The sequence below is a fragment of the Parambassis ranga genome, chromosome 8, assembly GCF_900634625.1.
Source record: "Parambassis ranga chromosome 8, fParRan2.1, whole genome shotgun sequence".
Taxonomy (NCBI): domain Eukaryota; kingdom Metazoa; phylum Chordata; class Actinopteri; family Ambassidae; genus Parambassis; species Parambassis ranga.
Window position 1 is genome coordinate 6,766,276 of NC_041029.1, and position 22,029 is coordinate 6,788,304.

Sequence of the window (22,029 nt, forward strand, 5' to 3'; positions counted from 1 at the left end):
TAGCAGCAACTTTATAATAATTGATGAATCTTTTTTCTGTCAAACCTTTAATGAAGAAAATACATGTCAGATGTCTTATTGGGGATTGTTGCTGGTTGTAGCCTCAGATCAAGGTGGATTGCCTTAATCTTTGTTGAACCATTACCCACAATGAAAATACTGGAAGAAATGTGGTGCACACTATGGATATAAATCAACATTAATAGCTGTTTGCAACTTCTACTATTACACTGCATGTGTTTTTTGTAATTTATCAGTTATTTGTTTTAACGATTAAAAAAAAATCTTCCTGTGACATTTCCCACAATCAATTAATATGAAATACATTAAAAAGGCTGCAGGATTATTTCAGCCTGCTTTTCTGTGGCTTGTACTTTAAATTCTCCACCTCTGTCAGAGAGGTTCAGTGAAGAGAGAGTGGCTTAAATCACCACTTAAGTTTCAGTTGTTCTTCAAACGTAAACATGACAATTCAAATGAATGCAGTTAATCCATGGGACATTAAAAAAAAAAAAAAAAAAAACTTCTCAGTGCATTTCAGTGTGAAGCTTGTGTGACAGCATTAGCCAAAAAACCACTAACAAAGGAGTATAAACAAAAAGTATTTATTTGTCTCAGAGAGAAACAACAAACAGCAGCAGAGTGAGATTCAGAGCTGCAAGATCACAGCAGGAAAACGAAGAGGAGGACAGGGGGATTGTGGGTAATAACTGATATACTAACATCAGCGTGCAGACACACAACACAACTACTTCCTGTCTGCACAGGAAGTTGGCAAAGAGGCTCATGGGAAGCTGTCGTCATCATCTTCTGCCATTTCTTTGGCGAACTCCAGATCCTGCTGTTCCCGCTCCCGGCGCTCCTGAAAACACCACACACACACACAATACAGCATGTATTGAAGCATTTGTTTATTTGTAATGAACAGTGCACCGTACAGCAGGAAAATATCATCACCTCCTGTGACACTACCTGTGACACCACCTGTCTTTCAACCCTCAACTACCGCTGTCTCTCTGCTGCATTTAAGAATTAAATATGGTAAACTGGCAACTCTTCCTATAGGCACATGTAGACAAAAGACCATCAGTCAGTTACAGAAGAAGAAATCATTAATAAATTAATATTTTCAGCAACAAAAGTTGTCTATTGTGTTGGTGGTTTTGTATTACACTCTCTACTTCCTGTTTATTTGAAAGTAACAAAAAAATGGGACTCTGCTGCCCCCCTCTGGTTCACACAGCAGACATTTCTTATACTCTAAGGAGTTTTGAAAAGCACTAATAAAATTGTGCTTACCTCAGCAGACTCCAGGTCCTTGTTATACGCTTTAGGGGGAAACCTCATGGCCTACAGGAGCAAGACAGTCAATTATTATTCTCAGTCAGATCAATAAATTTATGAAAGTTATTTTTGACAAAGCATCTTTAATAGAACTTGTCTACAAGGTTCCTTACCTTGACAGACATGTTGTGGATATCCAGGCAGAATGAGATTCTCTGGTGGAAAGCCAGCTGAGGCTCTCTGGTCCCATAGATGTCCATAGTCTCTTTTGATTGGACAAAGCCCTTTTCATGGTTAATGCTGGCCTCAATCACACCGTCACGGATCGCCTGCAGGACACAGATCAAGTTAGCTTCAAATGACACCCATAGGATAGTCTGAAGTCTGGTTGCTTATCCTTGCCGTTTACCTTGGCGACAATGAACTCTGCATCTTCTGGACTGTCAAGCTGAAGCTTCTGAGCGATGTCGGCCAGAGAGATACGCGAGTATGACAGGCTGATCATGCGCACACCTGAACACACATACACAGATTTACAACAGATGAATGTGAGCCTTCATATTCCTGTCTGTGCTGAACCAGTGATTCTCAAATATTATTATTTTTCCTTATCAGATGTATGAGTATGCACTGTTTTAGTTTGTGTCTTGTGAAAACATGTGATGTTGTCAGATGTCAAAAGAGGCACTTGATTGACTCACCGGTCTTGATAACATTATGTCTCAGGCGAATGATGAGTGTGTATGTCCCATCTGTCTGGAACTTCTCTCCAAACTGTTCCAGCACCTGGTTGAACTTGGCCAGGTTACCCGTCCTCACCGCTAAACACACAGCACAGAAAAAAGTCTACATGATTTAACCAGATAATATAAATAATTGCAAGACAAAATCAATTTTTTTTTCTAATGCTATTTTAGAGTTTACAACAGACCCACAGCAGGGAGTCCTCACTGAGCTGTGATATCCACTGTTAGAGCTTAAATGATGCAAGTGTGATGAGTGAGAGCCTTTACATGTATGGACGTATAAACATGATCAAAAATACTGACCCTGTGTGAGCAGGAAGTATGGCATCAGCGACCGCTTGAGTGATGGCTGTCTGAACTGCAGCCTGTCAGGGATCTCTCCCAGCAACAACTCCACCACGATCAGAAGCTTATGGACCTGAAGACAGACACATTTAATGTCTCGGTAATCAATCTCTGCTGCTCATGAATGCAAATCCTCTATAGTGTGTGTATCCATGTACTGACTGTCTGTTTGAAGCCCACAGCGGTGTGTTGTGGAGCTTTCCTCAGAGCGTTGGTCAGAGTCCTGCGAGCCTCAGAGTACTCCAACTGAATGGCCTTGATGCGACCTACAGAAGATCACATATTACAAATGTAAGTACAAAGTGGTTTAAGATTTTCAGCTGTATTGCTTCTGGTGTAAGTTCACCTGTGTAGTAAAGGTATCTGGCCCACTCATTGTTGTTGGCCAGTTCAGGAAACACTGATTTAGACACCAGCTTCTCAGCCTGGTCGTACAGGTTGAAGTGCAGATAGTTCCTCAGCAGCAGGTTCAGTAGGACAGCCTGACCGTCAGCGTCGTGACGGAGCGTAGCCGTACGCAGGCGAGTGTGGAGGAAACTGAGGGGTTAAAAAACAGAGCAGCAGCCATCTAAGTGTGGGGGCATATTCATCATTAACTGTGCTGATTCAGGGGTTATGAATGTGTATATCAGTACCTGCGAATGGTGTCAAACTGGTTCTGGAACTCATAGACTCTGGCGTGATAATAATAACATTTAGCAGCTACCAGATCAAGAGCTCTGCGATTCTTGGAGCCAATCTTCTGCACAAGGTCGTCTGATACCTTCTGCGCCTGAATCACAACAACATAAAAAGCAATAAATAAAGGCCTATCCGTCAGTTTTTATTTTTATTATCCAAACCATTCTTCCAAAAACACCACCAAATATTCTTCTGCTTTAGTAATTCAACAGTAAAGAGAAAACGAGTAAATATAGAGTGAGAGCAAAAAGAATACTGCAGCAAACATCCACAGGGGCGCTCTAACACTAATCTTATCTCTGAATATATACATGCTTCTGCCTGCAGCTACTTTGCTTCAGAACTGGGCAAATAAAATTCATTGTTCCCCTTATGTTTCCCAATACACACAGAAGAGTAGCATGGACAAAACTAAACTAAAACCACACCATATGTCAGAATTCCTTCCTGCAGTTCCAACTAAAAGAATCTGGCTTCCGCTGAATATCTGCTGGGCCCCAAATACACACAACAGCAAAGAGGGAAGGACATGAAAAAAAGTGCAAAGAAATAAACAGTCATTTGGTAATCAGACCTCGTTGTATCTTTTGTTGTTGGTCAGGTGGACCACGAGCAGCAGCTGCAGGTAAGCCTCCACCTCTGGCAACAGAGGAGTTGATGCTGCTTTCCCCGTCCTTGGACGAAACTGAACATCTCCTTCTGCCATTTCCATTGGCTGAGACAGAGACATTTATTTACTGGACTGATCATAAATAAATTTGGTTCAATCAATACTACAACTGATTAGTGATCTTACCTCCTCCAGGAAGCCAAGCAGGATGTCTCTGGTGGTGACATTATTGGTGAAGAAGCCACTGATGGCTTTATGAAGCACATTGGTGTTCAGGCGGCGGCTGGTGGACGGTAAGGCTCGCAGGGCACGGAGAACAAACCGAGGCTCCTTTCCTGACACTGCCTTCTCTATCTGCTTCACATGCTCCTTGATGTCTGAGGAGGAGTGAAGAGATGAAGAGACAGAAGGAATACATGAAAAACATGGTAATTTTACACATTTTATCACTTAAATGCACAGCTATGTTTGAGTTATTGATTACAGTTGATGACCACCATCTATTCTAATAATACAAAATAAAGTTAACAACGGAATTAACCCTATTATCCTATTACTAAACATAGAGGATGGTTTACAGCAAATCTTTTCAAGTTAAAGCAGAATTTTGGGGAGACCTGGTATGCTGTCCGAAACCCGCAATAAAAAAAATATTAGTATTTACAATGCACCACTAGGTTAGCTTGGCACAGAATTGACACTGTGGTTCTGAGCAGAAATCTAGTGAAGTGTGGTCTTACTTTGAGGATTTTGGAAAAGTATTAGCCGACTTGCCGCTGATGTTTTGATGGCCGTCAGTGTTTATGCCTGTACTTGTTTACAGACCGCCTGCTGTCACCACTGACAAACAAATGAACTACAAAGTTCCTGGTGTGTTTGCGTCAAACCCAGAAATTTCAGAAAATTGATATCGGTGCTTACGCTGATTTAAAGTTTATTAACAGCTAGCTTCAGCGTATGTTAGCTGCCCATGCTAACACGCTAGTTGCCACTTAGTTAACGTCATTTGCCATCAGCAGGGAACGGGCTGTTAAGTGAATTTTGCCAGAGGTTTAATGGTGATATAAATCTCAGTTTTTACCATCCAGAGTCGCACTGTCCTGCTCTTTTGGCTGCTTAGCCGCGTTAGCCGAGTCCTCCTCCGGCATCTCCACGTCCTGTGGCTCTGGGCCCGGTTCCTTCGGCTTCTCCGCTTTGGACTCCCGGTCCCGGCCTCCCGCTTTGTCCCGCCGCTTGGCCGTTGTCTCCTTCATGCTGTCTGGAAGACAAACAGCTGACAGTTAAAAGACATAAAACATCTGGCACAACGTAACATGAAGCGTCTCAAAGTGCAGAATCACCTCGACTCGATTCACCTTTTTCCTCACAATGACTGGCAACTATTTTGAAGCGCAGGGGGTTGTGGGATTTGTCAGGCAGAAGGAGATGATGACGGAACCAACTGCGCAGACTCTGATAATCGATAGCAGATGAGTCGATTGCACGAACTACCGTTTAACTACATGATTAAATGTATAAAAGAGGGAACATAATGCGCCACATGAATTTGCGTACAGACATTAGTGGCCACTGTAAAAAAGCTATGCAGAAATATAATGTTATTTAACGGGATTGTGACATGTACTCTTACTGAAGCAATTTGAAATAACATGCAACAAGGAAAACATGGTTGACAATAAGGGTTGACTTTATTTTCACAATAACAGAGTGACATTTACATGTTCATGGGAAGCAACTTACAATAGGAAACAATAAGAGAAACAGATTAAATAATAAAAAAACTTTAAGAGGTGATAAACACAAAGCTGATGGTTGAAGAGAAGCTGTTGATGCTGAAGTGGTAGACAGACTGAGAGGGCCTTATGAAGGTTACAGATGTTTTGTTTTATGAATGTGCAGAGATTCTTCAATCAGGTTTTGTACCTTTTTATTAGGATATTCCAGGTATCATTCAGTTCCAGAGACTTCCCCGTAGATCCTTGAGGATGCTTATGTGGTTTTATTAGCTTTAAATAAGACAATGAGCTGAGGGTGCTGAGGACGTTCTAGTAGCGCTTGTGTGGATCAGATGGTCCTTGAGAGGACATAGATTTTTTTTTTTACATAATTTTATTTGAGGAGGTTCATTGATAAAGTTCTAGGAGAGCTCTAAGGATCCTTGGAGAGAGAGGAGCTTCGCAGTAATAAGAATCCTTTATGAGGGTTTAAAGCCTCGAAAAAGAACCTGGGTCTCCACAAACCTGAGATAGTCACCGTGTTGTTGGACGACTATCTTATTTTCTTTGACATAATAGACCAGGTAGCATATAACCATGAAGAACCAGAGTAGCATGGTGACCAGGGTGAGCAGATCAGCGGTTCTTCTTACAGACAGACACAGATCCCAGTCCTCCACCAGTATGACCAGCGGCACCCCAACAGCCCCTGCAACACAAACAGTTTACTGCATATGCTGGTTTAAAACAAATGATTTAATGTAGGCTACTGATGTAATACAGACCCATGGAATTAACACCATGAGATTACTGCTGAGATTAAACATACCGAGGTTTGGGAGGTCAGACGTCTGACAGACAACTTCAGTCAGAGACGGCAAGTCCACGCCCAACTGAGGCATCGACAGCTGAGCACAAACAGGAAGTCAGCATCAAATAAACCTCCAAAACAACATTTACATCATTCAGCTTGTGTAACTCACTTGCATCGTACAGTCACAGTGCCAGGGGTTGTGTGTCAGGTTAGCGTGAACCTGCAGACCACTAAAAGCTGCAGGATCCAACACAGACAGCTGATTGGATGACAGATCCAAAAAGTGAAGAGAGGACTCCAAACCACTGAAACAACCAGCCTCCAGTGAGGAGAGCTAAACAGAGACAACACGCAGGAAGTGAAGGAATGAACAGTGTCCTGCTGATCCGAATAAAGTGACTTGTTCAATACCTGGTTTTGTGACAGGTAGAGCTCATCGAGCAGGAACAGATCAGAGAAAGAGTTAGGCGGCAGAGACCTGAGCAGGTTTTTATTCAGAAACAGCTGTGTGGTGCGATTGGACAGGCCAACTGGTACCTGAGGACACAAACAATTCTGAGCAGTCCCAAGAAGGACAGTGACAGCCACACATTTCACACTGATGAGACTAATCTAGGTTCTCACAACACCATGACATCCAGGTCTCTGACCTGAGTCAGCTTGAGTCCACTGCAGCGGACCGTCAGTCCTCCTTCCACCATCTCTGACCACTGGCAGGATTTGATGGTGTTGCTGCGACGCCACAGGCCCAGTGTCAGTGGTGATGATGTCATCACCAGGCTGGGTGATGGAAGGATAAGAAGAAGAAGAAAGAGCAGAAGCCTACGCTGCAGTGACACAGCCTCCACAGAAGAAGGAGGCAGTGGCAGACTCCCAGCATGAAACATGGCGTTAATGTAACATTCACACAGTCGACTTTGTATTTGTGTCACGTGCTTAGGTGCTGGCAGCCATTTGGAATCTTTCTGCTCAACAATAAGCCAACTATCAAACAGATCCAACACAGACCCGGAACAGCTGCTGTAAAAGAAGCACAAAGAGCCCTGAATTTATCGTAACTAGTGACACACTCTGTATTTCTGTGACAAAAATACACACAGAGAGGTCACACAGAGAGCACAGGGAGAGGAAAGAGAGGGATAGTGATGATGAAGAAAAAGATGAGGATGAAGATGAAAGGACAGATTAATAAATAGAGCAAGACGATGATGCGATTAATCCGGCTGCAGGGATTTAAAACAGCAGATTTCCTGCTTGAGCTGCAGAATGACAGGAAAGAAAGAAGTTTAAATCCTCCTCAAAGCTGTTAAATGTTCCTCAAACTAACAGTCCTTCAAGAAAAAAATGTATTTACTCACTGAGGGTGTTTTGTTTTGTTATTCTACTCATATATGTCAACTACAGTCAGTTCAGACTTTACAACATATGTCACTGCAGTGAAAATATAATAAAATGCAAGGGCGTAGTTTTAGCATGGACCAATGTCCAGAAATTACTAAATTATCCCCCCCAAAATTTGAAACTGCTCAAAAAAAAAAGATTCTCATTGGGTGCAGGAAGAGTTCATCAACTCCGCCATACTCTCTCTGTCCCTCTCCACACCACAGACACCGACAGCTGCTCCGCCCCCGCTCCTCCTCTCCATGCGCACTGACGGACGCCTAAAAACTGTCAAGGAAAAGCGGATATTTGCACAGAGAAGACGGTCAGCGATATCTGGAGTTTACTGAACGTTATTGATAATGAACATCCTCAGCATAGACGGAGCTGGTAACGCAGCAAACAATTAGGCGATTTAAGGGGAAATGCAGTTATAGTTGACATAAACTACGGTATATGACCATAGTCACATAAGAATAATAACACCAAAAGCTGTTTTATTATTGAGTTAGTTGCCTTGTTGTGCCTTTAGTAGTTCCATATATCTAATTATAAATATTAGTTTTAAGTTATTAATGTATTTATGTGGTTATATTATAGGCCTGCTATTTATTTTGACCTTTATTTTACCAGAAAATGTCATTTTACAACAAGAACAGGCTGACATATGGGCTGAGGTCAGTATTGAGTTCATATTGTGAAATAAAAACCTTCAGCTTCAGCTGTGTTTGTAATCCTTTCCTTGAATGACACAGAATCTAAGGATTAGAAATAAACTAGGCACAAATTCAAGTAAAAACGTTAATTTGATGAGTATATGAAACATCCAATTCCTCCAATATAAAGTCCAGGTATCTGTATAAACTCATTCTACTGCCCTGTAATGTATGGAGTTGAGGCAGGGGAAGGTCCAGGCAGGGTTCTAGTAAACATGTATTTATTTGTCTTATCAGTGAGAACTAAGACACAAAAGCAAATCTATGCCCTTGATAAACTGAGATAGATAATCTCTACAAACATTTCTGAACAATCCACACTTGACACCTGACTGATTATTAATAAATTTGTCTGTTAAAAACACAATAGTCTAAATATTAATGCAGATGAAGATGCAGATGAAAACATAAAAAATGCGATCAGTACTCACGTGTTGATTCTTCAAGAAGAGGAAGAATCTCACAGACAGACTGAAGGCAGAGAAACACATGACTCTGTGACGTATTTGTCCCATTAATAGGTGGAAATATAAATAAATAAATAAATAGTATGACAGGGGATTTGTGAGCAGAACGTAAACAATTGTTCTTGATGAAAAATAAAATGAAAAAAATGAAAACATTTTAATAATTAACATTCTATGGAAATGTGTCGCTCTCACTCATTAAATATGAATTATAAAATAATGACAGAGCGCAGCGGCTGATGAGAACACCCTCTAGTGGTCACTACACTATATGACGACATGGAAGATACAGTAAATATAACACACAAGAAGGTAATGGATCAATAAAGAAATATTCATTTTCATGTTATTTAACCAACCCCTGAACCTGTAACCTGTCAGAGAGTAGAACACAGTTTGTATTAAGCCTTTAAAGCTTTAAAAAAAAATAACATTTATACAGTTAGTGTACCTGGAAGCTTTCACGCATTTCTATGTATGTGTTCCATCACGTTAATAATCGTATTTCAGCATTAGTAGTAGCCTGGCGGCAGTGGTGATAACAACACTGCTACAGAGTGATTGTAGAAGAACAGATGTGTCCGACCTGTTTCTATCAGGCAGGTGACAGGTGTACCGTGGGCGGAGCTTCTCGCTGCTCGAGCTGCCTGTTAGCTGCTGATAGAGCTCGAGTCACTACGCAGCCTGTGCAGCGCGTGCAAAGATGACCCTGCATGTTCTCAGAGAAGAAGAAGAAGAAGAAGAAGGAGAAGAAGAAGGAGAAGACTTCTTGGATTGACTTTGAAGCATTTCTCTTGTGGTTGTCCTGGTTCAGTCACTTTGCTTCAGTGAGACAGATGGTGAGTACAATATAAAATAACATACAACTAACAACTAACATACTTTAAAATATATATAGGCTTTAATAGGATAATATAATATATCATTAAAAAGGAAAAAATATATAAACACAATATAAATGAAAAACATCTTTACAAGTATAAAACTACTACTAAAACTAAAAAATATAATATTAGATACCAATTAAAAATAATGTTATCATTTCTACATATTGTATCTAGAAAACTGCATAAGAAGTATCCATTTCAGAAATATGTTGTCTGTAATAAATTTCTGTAGAAAGGTTGATTATTCAGCACTGTGTGTGTGTTTCCATCCACCTCCAGCTTCCCACAGCTCCTCCCACTCTGACATCACAGCAAGTTAACATTACTGAGAAGTGAGGAGCAGAGGAGCAGTAGGAGGAGAATGCTGCCCTGGAACCCTAACAATGACAACAAAAATGGTGAAGAAGAAAAGGAAGCAGAAGAAGAGTCTGTCTTTAATCATACTATTACTCCTGTTACCATGACAGCCTCAAAAGACAATCTCACTGACCAATCAGAGGTGACAGTGATGCCTCCTGCCAGTCAGGACAGCAGCTCAGAGTCGGGCGAGGAGGCGGGCGCTGTGCTGTCGGACTCTAACAGGGAGGTGTTACTATGGCAACAGAGGGAGAAGGAGGAACGCGATGAAGAGGAGATGCGGGCCGTGGCCTCGTCTCCTGATGGACGATTCCTCAAATTTAACATTGAGATTGGACGAGGATCTTTCAAGTCAGTTTACAAAGGACTGGACACTGAGACCACAGTGGAAGTGGCCTGGTGTGAACTGCAGGTAACAAAAAGAGACACAGAACTACACTACACACAAAACCTGTTGATGTGTATATCCCCACAGAGGTGCTCCCTGTCATGAACAGGTGCTCACAGATAAAACATCCCCATGACTGATGAGCACTAACCTTTGTTAACAAGCAAACACATTTGGGCCCATCTGTGGCTGCTGTGGGTTTACTAGGGTGCAACGTGCACACAGGGCATGTGGGGCCTAAAAAAGCAGCATATATAAAGCAGTTTTGCCACCTGAAGGGGCCATGCTGTGCATCAGGCCACACTGTTGGTCCGTGGACATTATCGATCCTAAACTAACATGTCTTTGAGAGGCACGGTTACACTCTATTAGTTTGATTATTGATCTGAACTAGTCTGTGGTCTCAGTTAAAACACAAAACGCACACAGCATGTGCTTAATAACCTTTTCATTAAAAACAGTTGGTTGACAGGGTAACGGGTCAGCTGTCGCTGTGGTGACTGAACAGATTAAAATGTGACGAAGGAACAGATTAAACCAAAAATGTGACCTCAAAGGGCTGCCACTACAGGAAATACACAGCTACTTACAGAGAATTAAGTTAGTTAGTAGTTAGTTTTAATGTTTATTCTTATCTACTCCTGCTTTTTAAATAATAAATATATTTTCAGGTTTTTAGGTTAGGTTGTGGGTTGTTGGATTATGAAATTAGGTTTTTTGTTTTTAAGATGCGTTAAAAGGCAAATTGAATTCATCAGAGGTCAGAGAGTGTTGCTGAACTTTTATGGTTTTATCAGATTGTGTTGCAGACCATGAGGTCTAATTGGTTAAAAACAAGGACACATTTAGCAAGACGTGAATTCTTCAGGTTTAGTAGGTTTCATTAATATTTAACAAGTTTCTGACTCATCAGTGTCTGTCTGTCCCTCAGTCAGTCTTTAGGACATTTTCACCTTCAGAGATCACGTAACTGTTTAACTGTCCCGAGCTGTCTGATCAGTGTTTTATTCACATCACTCAATGAGCAGTGGAGTTCTGTCAGATGAGCTGATGTAAAAAGTTAGAGGTGGATTTGTGCAAGAAACACTTAATGAATGATGAGGTTTAAAAATGGAACAGTGACACAGCTGAGGAATGTTAAAACTGCTGCCAAACCCCGAAGGCATTTTCAGGAAACCATGTGAAGGAAGTGAAACAAGTTAACATGAAGTTAAATAAATATTTTGGTTCTCAGAATGGGGTAATAAATTCTTGTATGGCAGCACCATGACCCAGCCAGCACTGACCTCTGTGGAAACAGGTGACCCCTGTTAAAACAGAAACTAATTATTCTGCTTGTGTATTTAGATCTCAACAGAAAGAGACTCTGAAATGCAGCGATTTATTGCTAAGGACGTCATAGCTAAGGAGGTCAGTTAAAGCGCTGGCTTTATTTAATAGCACACTGACACGCCCACAGTGTTATTCTTTAGGTCACCGTCTCCACACATTTGTGTGTGCATTCAGCTTGTGAATAAAAGTCCTCACGAGTATAGACAGACACATGTATGCATGTCTAAGATAAAGAGTTAACAGTGACTCAGCTGTTTGTTGTACCCTACACAGTATCTGATTGGACGGACATCTGCTGGCTGCTGGCGATAACTGGCACACGCTCAAACACACACACACACACACATACACATATAGAGTGAAGGACAGGTCAGCAACTCTGTTGTGAACTTCCTGTTTAGTGTTTCTGGTTATTAAAGTTGTTTACTTGTCCTTTACTCATCTTGATGAAAACACCAAAGCCTGAAGTGGCACCAACAAGACTGATCTCACATTAAGTGACATAAGTCCTCACAGGGACACGACCACACAGACACATATTGATGCACTAGGGTTGGTTGCATAACAGGGTTCTGTTTGTGTGAAATCCTGACTACCAATTAATTGGAATTGGATGAACTAACTGTACAATGGCAGGTGTTTAACTTTATTTAACTAATTATTTTTATAGTTTATTTATTATCTTTTACTTCATTTCTCTTCAAATTATGCATTTACTTTCATTATTATTATCATTATTCTAATAACATTTGTAGTTTCTGGAAGGATCTGCTGCTGATTTCCTGTCATGCTTGACAGTGAGACAATGTGACATTTTTGTGTTGTTATGTCAGCAGTTTGTATGTTGTTACTGTTACTGTATGAGGGTGCAGTGTCCTTCTGAAGGATTTCCATGTGAGACATAGCAGACTCATCAACACACTAAGCAATGAAACCATTCATGAATGGATGTATTCTTGTGTGCACGTTTAACAGACCCACCGTCTGAGCAAGGCTGAGCGTGAGCGCTTCAATGAGGAGGTGGAGATGCTGAAAACTCTGCAGCACCCAAACATCGTCCGATTCTTTGACTCCTGGAAGGCAACGCTGAAGGGCCACAAATGCACTATCCTGGTGACGGAGCTCATGACATCTGGGACACTCAAGACGTAAGTCCAATGCAGGACATGGAAACCTGCTCTGTCTGACTCCTACTTTACACACAAGAAAACTCATTCTAGTTCCCAGATGCCTCTTTTAAAAACTCCCATGATACTTCTATTTCTGAATTTTACCATGCCAACTTTGGAGCTTGAATGCTCCACATTCATTTGACTTCTGGGATCTCACTTGGCCTGTACAGGTACCTGCGCAGGTTCCGTGAGATGAAGCTGAAGTTGCTGCAGCGTTGGAGCTTCCAAATCCTAAAGGGGCTTCAGTTCCTGCACTCGCGCTGCCCCCCCATCCTGCACCGAGACCTCAAGTGTGACAACGTCTTTATCACCGGACCCAGTGCCTCCGTCAAGATTGGAGACTTAGGCCTTGCCACACTTAAGAAGGCTTCATTCGCCAAGAGTGTCATTGGTAAGTCAACAGGATTATATTAATAAAGATGCAGGTTTTGGTAATAGCATAGCATGTTTCATATTGTAAACGGTGCTATGTTCAGGGACTCCGGAGTTCATGGCTCCAGAAATGTATGAGGAGAAGTACGACGAGGCCGTGGATGTTTACGCCTTCGGTATGTGCATACTAGAGATGGCGACTTCTGAGTATCCATACTCTGAGTGTCAGAATGCTGCTCAGATCTACCGAAAGGTCACCAATGTAAGGCACCACCCACCCCAGTATTCTCTGTCTGCTGTCCTCATCCACACATTTGACTGTCTGTCTCTCTCAGGGAATCAAACCAGACAGTTTCTTCAAAGTAACAGTCCCTGAGTTGAAGGAGATTATTGAGGGCTGCATCCGACCCAATAGCAGTGAAAGGTAACCTCTGTCGTTAGTTCAATGATTGTGATGTGACAGTAAGAAAAATCACTGTTGGTAATGTCTTCTGGCCTCTAGGTTCACGGTTCAGGACCTGCTAGACCATCGGTTCTTCCAGGAGGAGCTGGGTGTTCGGGTGGAGCTGGCTGAGGAAGATGATGGCTCAAAAGCAGCTCTGAAGCTCTGGCTCCGGATGGATGACAACAAGAAGCTTCACGGCAAATACAAAGACAACAACGCTATTGAGTTTCCGTTTGAGTTGTACAAAGACGTCCCAGAGGAAGTGGCCCAGGAGATGGTACCTGCACTGCCACGCTGGTGACATCACAGAATGAAATCAGATGGCAGGTCTCTCATCTTCTGTTGTTTTTGCTTAGGTGATTTTAGGGTTTGTGTGTGAGGCCGACTATAAACTGGTTGCCAAGGCAATCAGGTACACAGTGACGGATATAAAGCGTCAGCGGGAGAAACAGCGCCGCTTGCTGGAGGAAACTGTCAACAACCAGAAGGAAGCTGTAAATGAGGAGGAGCCTGACCCTGTCTCTGAACCACCTGAACCGTCCACCCAGAAGCCTGCAGCTCAATCAGTCACAAATATGTCTGCTGCTGTGATGGCAGCCAGTCAGGTGAGCCTGAAACAATTGATGCACAGTGCCCCCTGCTGGATGAGATTATACCTTTAGTCAAATTGCTTTATTAGAAAATGACTTAGCAGTTGCTGGTTAAAATGCAACAGTTTTATAACAACAGCAGGACCTGTCCTGGAAAAAGACCCCATCTCTGACATCATCAGTGATGTCATCAAGCAGCAACCCAGATGGAGAAGACAATGAAAAGACTGTGAAACACACCTCCTACTCTTCAGCTACCTGTGAGACCATTCATTCAATACATTCATTTTTTAATCACAATTTTATTTTAAAATATTTATTTGTTCATTATTGACATTGACTGTTTGGTTCCCTTACCTTTGCAGCGGACTGTGACACAGAGAAAGTTAATGTCCCGCCTCCACCTGTTACAAACTACACCCCTGCTCCTGTGGCTCAGGAAGCCCCTCGACTTTTATCCCATCCCCCCGTGAACCGAACACAATCTAAAGCTCCACCCTTCCCTGTACTACGTTTCCCCAAGGTGAGCAGAGGCAGGACAGACTCGTGTTGACATGGCCAATCTGGTGAAACAACCAGGTTTTTACCTTGAATGGCAGTGAACAGTGAACCATGATTCAGGGTCTCTATCTTCTTTTTGTGTCCTTCTGTCATTTGCAGAGCATTGCTGTGTCCCAAAATGCAGAGCGGCCCCCACCAGCATGTGGCTTCTCCTCACCTGTGGACAGGTAATCCACACATACTTTGATATTGTGTTTATAAGGTCTATTTTAGAAGACTGTACACATAAATTTTATTTAGTCACATTTTGTCACATTTCTGCTTGTAGCTGCACCTCTGATGTGACCTCAGGTTTGAGTGATGGCACTGATGGCCAATCAGATAAAGGCAGTCAGGAGACCGCCAAAAGGGCAGCTATAAAGCAGTTCAGGAGGAAATCGAGGGCTCGACTGAAAATCACAGGGGTGAGTCAAAGACCATCAGAGTCACACATAACATCGACAAACATGTTGTATATGACTATTCTGTATTTGCGTTCAGGTGTCTGATATGGTGGACCGGGTGGTTGAGTGTCAGCTGCAGACTCACGACAATAAAATGGTGGCATTCAAGTTTGACCTCGATGGAGACAATCCAGAGGACATTGCATCAGTGATGGTAAGGAACAACAGCCAATCAGAGCACAGAACAGGATGAGTGTTTTAACTCCAGATTCAGGGTCCTCACAAAGACTGTAAATGTAAACATTTAAATGAAACTGAATGGAAGTGATTTCAATGTAATTTAAAATTTGTGATTTTTTTAATTTTTGTTTTCAGATCCACAGAGACTTCATCCTGCGCTCAGAGCAAGAAGGATTTGTCCTTCGCATGTATGACATAATCAAGAGGGCGGAGTCAATGATGCATCAGCAGCCAGCAGATAGAAGCTTACCAGTAAAATGTCCATCTTCTGCGTCAGATGTCTTATTGTGTCCAAAATCAGTCTTATTTTCAATTTTCCCAATTTTTGTTCGTTTGTACAGAAAAACCTGTCAGCACAGAGCCTCTCCAGAACTCTGTCTTCATCCTCATTACCTGGTAAGGAAAGAAAAAAGAAGATTTAAATATAAATATATATATATATAAAAACATCTTTTGCCCCCTAACTTGAATTATTGATGTGTTTTCCCATCAGACATTGATGATGCTGAGCTGTCCCCATTGAAGGGTGACTTCTATGTTGACCCTGAGGCCACACCCCCTGTTAGACCATTAAGATCACAGTCCTTTCACACCTCATCACGTATGTGAACTCAGTATTGATTTATTCATAAACAAGGTCAAGCATTTTATCATTTGCTTTGCTGTTTGAGGAGTCCCTCAGGAAACATCCTAGGTCCTCTGAATTTCCTATTAATTCTGACATAGCTTTCAGTTTAGGCAGGCAAAAAAACTTTGTATAAGTAATGTTTTTTTCGTCTCTTTCTCCAGCTTCATCATATCAGTCCCCAATCTACCCTCTCAATTACCCCCACACAGACTCCACTGCTCCTCCTCCTCCTCTTCACCGCTCTCCTGCTCCCCAGTATCACCTGTCGTCACAGACCTATTCCACTTACACTGCCTCTTTTCCCGCACAAAGCCCCGTCCCCCAGCTCCCTCGAGTCCAAAGCAACCCTTCACTCTATACACCACCCTCCTCTTCCTCAGTGCCCCCACCTCCTCTTTCCCCTTCCCATCCTCCTCCTCCTCCTTCTCAATGGCCTCCACCTGATCAGCCTCTCTTTTCTCTGGCCAACGTGCTCTCCCTGGCAATGAGTGTGGCACATTCCTTCATGCCCCCACCAGGGGCCTCAAACCAGGTCTTTCGTCCCCACTCTCAATCCTTGCCTGCACCAATCCTGACCCCTCAAGCCACTCTCTCTCCTCCGATGTCTCCATCTTTAGCTCCTAAAGCACATCACCCAAACCACACCCTTTTATCCACTTCCTTCTCCCCCCAGCCACCATATGTTCTCCAAACACCTCAGACAGCCCCCTCATCAGACAGCCAGCAGAGGGCATCAACCAGATGGACCCCAGACATACCTCAGGTAAGACATAAACAGGATTCACAGTATCAATGTTTAGTTATCTAGAAAAAGAGATCAGCCATAACACACAAACAAAACAGTGAGGACTTCATTCATTCATTCATTCATTTCAGCGTCACAGTCCAGTTCAGCTGAAGGTCGGCTTGGCTCCGCCCCCTTATGGTGAGCCCCCTGCTGACATTACAAAATGACATATGAGACAGACTCACATGTGATATTGATCAGAATTTGACTGGTTCACAGGCTCAGAGACCGTTTCTGTTCCCAATCTGACCAGCACTCCCACTCACAGAGGGGAGCTCTCCGACTCTTCTACCTCCTCCACCTCTCCACCTCCATCAATGCTGCACAACAAAGTGAGATACACAGAGTTCTATTCACTAGTAGAAGTTTCTTTTGATTCGAAATGTCTGACAAATAATCTCCTGTCTAGGTGTCCCCTCCTCTCTCCCCATCCCTCAGACTGTCCCCTATACCTGAAGGTAAGACACACCTGCACGTCTGTCACAGAATGATTTGTATTTCGAAGATGCTGTCCAGGTTTATTCAGAATGAGTCTTTGGATTTTTTTCCTCTTTTTGCAGGGAAGAAACCTCCAGTCTTCTCCGTTGGTCGTTTCCAGGTGACACCTTCTAAAGATGCGTCAGTTGCACAACATCACGAGCCACGCCCACTCAGCCAGGCCACACCCACTGCTCACTCCCCTCCTCCCACCAGGAAGAATCAAAGAGAAGGCAATGTGGAAAGCAGCACAGAGGAGCAGACTGAATCAGACAGCAGCATCAGCACAGTGACTGGTCATGTTCTGGGTTACCATGACAAACCTGGAGGTCAGGAGGAAGAGGAGCAGAAGAGGAGGAGTGGGAGTCACAAGCTGAGCGTCAGTCTGTGGGAGGGGTCAGCCGGAAGTCCTGGACAGAGTGGCAGCGGTTTCAGCCAATCCTTTAGTCGTTCTGCGACCTACAGTTCTGATGACTCTGAGAGCGAGAATGAGGATATGTGGAAGGAGCTCCATGATCTCCGTGACAGGTGATGATGGTACAGCTTTGTTGAAGTGATCAGTTAAGAGGCAAACAACTGCAGGAATACTAAATGCAGCAAAATACCTCATCTACCTTCAACACAGTGAATGATTTCTAGAGTTTGTTGTGACTTTACTTCTTGAATGCTCCTTTCATCCCATTTGCATTGTTTTTAATGGCTCCTGTCTACTCACAGACACCTGGTGGAGGTTCAGGCCCTGCAGGTCAATCAGAAGCAAGAGATCGAGGACTTGTACCGGAAGATGGGTAAAGTCCCACCGCCTGGGATCGTCCCACCGGCTGCCATGTTGAACCATCGCCAACGCCGTCTCTCCAAGTCTGGGAACTACCCTATTTCCCGCAAAAACAGCCTGCAGAGGCTGGACTTAATGCACCCTGCAGGTGGGAGAACACACTGCAGCACACACAAAAACAGCAACAACACAAACAGTTTTGTAGAAGGTGAACTCACCTGTTTTTGTGTTTGCACTTCAGGTATCATGAGGAAAAGCTCGGTCAGCGGCAGCAGCAGTGGATCTCAGGAGAGAGCAGGGAAAGGGGTAACCTTTGCCCCTGAACACAGCTACATAGTGAGCTCATTTAAAATGATCATTTTACTCCCGTGTTTAAAGATGATCTTTTGAAGATCATTCAGACTAGTATAGTAATGTGAATTAATACAATCTGAAAAATTAGTGACATATGTGGCCATTGAGTGAACTGCAGCTTATTACTGTACATTACTGCATCTTACAACACCATGCTGGGAAATGGCTTACCAGTATATTGCTACTTTTGGTATCTAGTAAGCTAATGTGGTGCTTTACAGGCAACAGAGAAAGATCCTGCTTTTAGCTTCAGTCTGTTCACACACTGACAATACATTTCACATGTCTTACTGTTACTATGTTTATAGATAGATTTATAGATAGTATATGAACTGTGTATCAATTTGGATGAGGTAGTTTTTCTTTTACTTTCCACAACAACAGTGACAGCTTCGCTAATTGCCAGAAGATTCAATTGAGTTCTGAATCTTTATTTATCTTCAGCTGTGTAGAAATGCAGATATTGACACTGACGCAATAATTTTATGTGGTTCTGTCACACACATGTATGCCTTGTGCTTTCATCAACCTCCTGCTGATCTGAGATTAACCTTTGACCTCTGTGTTTCAGTGAGAGAGCAGCTGTGGAAGACAATCAGCAATAATGGAAATGCACAAGAAGGAGTACTAAACAATGCAATATCTGGTTCTGCAGTTGAAATGAGACTCGAACAACTTTCTAATGACAACTTAGCACTTTAAGAGGGAACTGCTGAGCCTCAACGAACCTCATACAGGTTCTTGTGTCACTTTTTTCAAGGTACAGTTAAGTTTGAAACTGGTAGTTTATGAACATCCAAAAACGAAGAGAAAGGGAAATCCTGCAACACCTAGAAGGCTTTTTATTGCATCAGTTCCTAATGAGGAAGATCTCATGGATGGGATCAATTTATTCAATCAATCATTTCATTGTGATAGAAAGCCTTTTGAATATGAGTGCAGTTGCTATATATTTTCATATTTAGCACCTAACTCATATCAATATATGTTTTTTTATTTATTTATTAAGTTTTTATGTTAATTGATTTGTCATTAAATCTGATGATGCTAAATAAGTTTTCAAGTAGTTTAAGGATTCTCTGCTGTCTGTGATATCTGTGTCTGTTTGTATCCACAGTGTGCCATATTGAAATAGATTGTACAGTATAGATTCATGTCTCACAAGTTTTTGTGTTATATGGGTATTTAATGGATTTAATGTGTTCCCTCTGAATAAAGGTTACCTCGACTGAAAGAATGATGAAAATGTTACATCAATCATCTCGTTTACAGGAACGGTCGGGTGTTTAATTGAAATCTGAAACTTTTTGTTTACATGCCAAATCTTGCTCAAGTTGTTTGTTTCTATTGTGTCTTAATTTCCATTACACCTGCAAACAGACAGACAGACGCCTACCATGACAGTGACCTCTGCTGACTGTGAGAGTTATGATGGGGGATTTTGGGGGAATTTCTCAAACTGCTCCCAGTCCGAAGCCTCAGCTCTCTCTCACCTGAGGGAAACACGTGTTGTGATTAATAACGAATAAATAATAATTTCTAAATTAAATCAAACTAAAGCTGCCAGATGCATGTGTGTGTGAAAACACAAAACTAGCTAACTAGCTAGGTGAAATTTAAAATGAGTTAAATGTACCTGTGTGACACCTCCTTTCATGTGCGATTAGTTTAGAAGTCTTGGTGATTTCTGTGGGACTTTTAGAAGCTCTTGTAGTTTCACTTTCACTTGGCATATGTCAAGGTGCTTTCATGTTTGTACATGTGACACCAAATCAGCCAATAGGAAACAGGATGATGAACTACAGCAGAATAAAAGCTGTCACTAAAAACAGAGCCAACTGTGATGCTCCAAAGCAGGTAAGAGGATTTCTTTGTTTGTTTGTTTGGTAGGATGGAATTGAGTTGTTTTGAGGATGTTTTCTTATTGTGGTTTTACAGATTGGACCTGGACATCTGTCCATCAATCAAAAATGGAAAATACAAACAACTGTGAAACAGACAGAACCGGCCGGAGTCTGAGAGAGAAGGCTAAAATCTTAGAGGCGACTTTAAAAAGACAGGAAACACTGTGAGTGAAAACCAAAGAAAATCTAATCTTGTTAAATTTGTTGATTTGCTCCAAATTCTTTAAATTCTTAAATAGAGGCTTGGGGGGAAAAAGAACATTTAAATATAACTTGGATTTTAAAGGTTTTTCTTTTCCTTCTTACAGAGGGATGCTTCCAACAGCTAATGTCAAGCACTATGTCACAACTGTGCGCCGACAAATTTTGTTAAAGCGTGCAGAGGAAAACTGCAGGAATCACACTGTCCTGCAGTGGCTGAGAGAAAGGTCCGTCACCTTCAACAAACTGGTAGAAGTGTTCAGTTTCCTGAAAAAACACATCGATGAAGAAGAGAAGAAGAACCACGGTGACCATGTGGACATCACCTTTGTTTCACATGGACAAATCAGAGACTTCATGATCCCAGCCAGCTGTCTGCTGCCTCTGCCCACCATCACTGACGTGGTGCTGTACGCTCCATGGAACTGTGTGATTTATGCTGATACAGCCTATGGTGTTGCAACAGGAAGAATGAAGCCTGAGCACAGAGTGTTTAACTGCGCTACAAGGACTACATGTAAAATTCCTCATGAACAGCACCGACCTGTGAAACTTCCAAAAGAGTGGAACTCCATGAAGAAAGCTGGAGATGAAATGATTCCCAACATCCTGCTGAGTCCTCTCAAACCACTTTACTGGAAAAGCTTTGAACAGCACACAAAAGATTATGGCCCACCAGGAAGAAACCGCATCATCATCCCGTTCATCCTCCCAGCAGAGAAAAGTGACAGTGTTCCATTCTCTGTGGTCACTCTGGCCCTCTCCCTGGTGCTCCTCTCCTCCAGGTTTAAAGCCATCGTCCACCTCGCTGCATGTCTGAGTGACACATCTGCTGGACAGACATTTGACAGGAAGTATTTAAAGAAGCAGTACTCCTGTGCTGTCAATGAAACTGGCATGAAATGCTCATCAGACATGTTTAAGAATCCAGAGATTTTAAAGTCAGGTTAGATTTTTACCACCACACCGACCATGATTGAAGAATGTTGGTGTCATGCTGGCAAAGGCAGGCCACCTAAAGCCCACTGAACAGAGGTGAAGGAGTGGACTAAATACAGAACTCAATAGATCGGGCTACAAAAAGTTTTGTCAGGTTTTGTGTGGCGCTGGTTAAACATGAGACTTTTGAAGCAGTGGTGGAGAGGAGGACTACTGAAAAAACTGTTATCTATCAAGGATAACCCCGACCACCGTCTCCACCCTGTACTGGACAGACAACGGAGCACCTGTTCCAAAAGCCTCAGACAGCTTCGTTGTTATACAGATTGCTACAGGAAATCTTTCCTGCCTCATGGTATCAGACTGTATAACACTTCATCTCTGTGCCAGAGATAACACGGACTGACTGATGTAACTTTTTGCACAAGGTTAGTTTTTAGGTTTTTTAACTTTCAAATCCCACACTTTTGTTTTTGTAC

The 22,029-nt window shown here is 42.4% G+C and overlaps 3 protein-coding genes across 7 annotated transcripts; 1 reads left to right on the forward strand and 2 right to left on the reverse strand.

Annotated features, from left to right (window-relative positions):
• Positions 1-586: 586 nt before the first annotated feature.
• psmd3 (proteasome 26S subunit, non-ATPase 3) lies at positions 587-5,120 on the reverse strand. Of its 2 annotated transcripts, none has more exons than XM_028412324.1 (13): positions 5,022-5,120; positions 4,748-4,924; positions 3,853-4,043; positions 3,631-3,771; positions 3,011-3,147; positions 2,722-2,912; positions 2,538-2,641; positions 2,334-2,448; positions 1,986-2,105; positions 1,694-1,797; positions 1,458-1,613; positions 1,300-1,350; positions 587-862 (listed from the first exon to the last, which is right to left on the reverse strand). In XM_028412324.1, exons 2-13 carry the CDS (start codon positions 4,917-4,919, stop codon positions 785-787), a joined length of 1,560 nt encoding a protein of 519 aa, XP_028268125.1. In that variant the 5' UTR covers positions 4,920-4,924; positions 5,022-5,120; the 3' UTR covers positions 587-784. The 2 variants fall into 2 exon arrangements, with proteins under 2 accessions (XP_028268125.1, XP_028268124.1); XM_028412323.1 differs by having other exon boundaries at positions 5,007-5,118.
• A 275-nt stretch (positions 5,121-5,395) lies between these two features.
• On the reverse strand, positions 5,396-8,799 carry LOC114440101 (leucine-rich repeat-containing protein 3B-like). Of its 2 annotated transcripts, XM_028412387.1 has the most exons (6): positions 8,723-8,799; positions 6,846-7,215; positions 6,607-6,732; positions 6,365-6,529; positions 6,211-6,289; positions 5,396-6,090 (listed from the first exon to the last, which is right to left on the reverse strand). In XM_028412387.1, the coding sequence occupies exons 2-6, from the start codon at positions 7,080-7,082 to the stop codon at positions 5,861-5,863; spliced, it is 837 nt and encodes a 278-aa protein (XP_028268188.1). In that variant the 5' UTR covers positions 7,083-7,215; positions 8,723-8,799; the 3' UTR covers positions 5,396-5,860. The 2 variants fall into 2 exon arrangements, with proteins under 2 accessions (XP_028268188.1, XP_028268189.1); XM_028412388.1 differs by lacking the exon at positions 8,723-8,799 and having other exon boundaries at positions 6,846-7,655.
• Positions 8,800-9,441: 642 nt separating this feature from the next.
• LOC114440017 (serine/threonine-protein kinase WNK4-like) lies at positions 9,442-22,006 on the forward strand. 3 transcript variants are annotated; one of them, XM_028412255.1, is made up of 26 exons: positions 9,442-9,597; positions 9,925-10,414; positions 12,698-12,870; positions 13,065-13,285; positions 13,371-13,528; positions 13,602-13,690; positions 13,769-13,988; positions 14,068-14,316; positions 14,441-14,561; positions 14,667-14,824; positions 14,962-15,029; positions 15,131-15,266; positions 15,343-15,459; positions 15,621-15,737; positions 15,818-15,881; positions 15,979-16,086; positions 16,275-16,876; positions 16,990-17,038; positions 17,120-17,232; positions 17,310-17,358; positions 17,461-17,905; positions 18,095-18,300; positions 18,394-18,488; positions 19,078-20,363; positions 20,445-20,574; positions 20,719-22,006. In XM_028412255.1, exons 2-24 carry the CDS (start codon positions 10,007-10,009, stop codon positions 19,078-19,080), a joined length of 3,969 nt encoding a protein of 1,322 aa, XP_028268056.1. In that variant the 5' UTR covers positions 9,442-9,597; positions 9,925-10,006; the 3' UTR covers positions 19,081-20,363; positions 20,445-20,574; positions 20,719-22,006. The 3 variants fall into 3 exon arrangements, with proteins under 3 accessions (XP_028268056.1, XP_028268059.1, XP_028268058.1); XM_028412258.1 differs by having other exon boundaries at positions 15,827-15,881; XM_028412257.1 differs by having other exon boundaries at positions 14,444-14,561.
• Positions 22,007-22,029: the final 23 nt, after the last annotated feature.

What these genes read in the sequence shown, in the direction of transcription:
- psmd3 (XM_028412324.1), bottom strand. Translation starts at nt 4,919, where the DNA reads ATGAAGGAGACAACGGCCAAGCGGCGGGACAAAGCGGGAGGCCGGGAC. An exon ending in TGCTTGGCTTCCTGGAGGAG is followed by an intron (nt 3,772 to 3,852) that starts GTAAGATCACTA and finishes TCTCTGTCTCAG; the next exon opens with CCAATGGAAATGGCAGAAGG. An exon ending in ACATAATGTTATCAAGACCG is followed by an intron (nt 1,798 to 1,985) that starts GTGAGTCAATCA and finishes ATGTGTGTTCAG; the next exon opens with GTGTGCGCATGATCAGCCTG.
- LOC114440101 (XM_028412387.1), bottom strand. Translation starts at nt 7,082, where the DNA reads ATGTTTCATGCTGGGAGTCTGCCACTGCCTCCTTCTTCTGTGGAGGCT. An exon ending in TCTACCTGTCACAAAACCAG is followed by an intron (nt 6,530 to 6,606) that starts GTATTGAACAAG and finishes GTCTCTGTTTAG; the next exon opens with CTCTCCTCACTGGAGGCTGG. An exon ending in ACTGTGACTGTACGATGCAA is followed by an intron (nt 6,290 to 6,364) that starts GTGAGTTACACA and finishes GTTTGTGCTCAG; the next exon opens with CTGTCGATGCCTCAGTTGGG.
- LOC114440017 (XM_028412255.1), top strand. Translation starts at nt 10,007, where the DNA reads ATGCTGCCCTGGAACCCTAACAATGACAACAAAAATGGTGAAGAAGAA. An exon ending in CTGTACTACGTTTCCCCAAG is followed by an intron (nt 14,825 to 14,961) that starts GTGAGCAGAGGC and finishes TGTCATTTGCAG; the next exon opens with AGCATTGCTGTGTCCCAAAA. An exon ending in TTCTCCTCACCTGTGGACAG is followed by an intron (nt 15,030 to 15,130) that starts GTAATCCACACA and finishes TTCTGCTTGTAG; the next exon opens with CTGCACCTCTGATGTGACCT.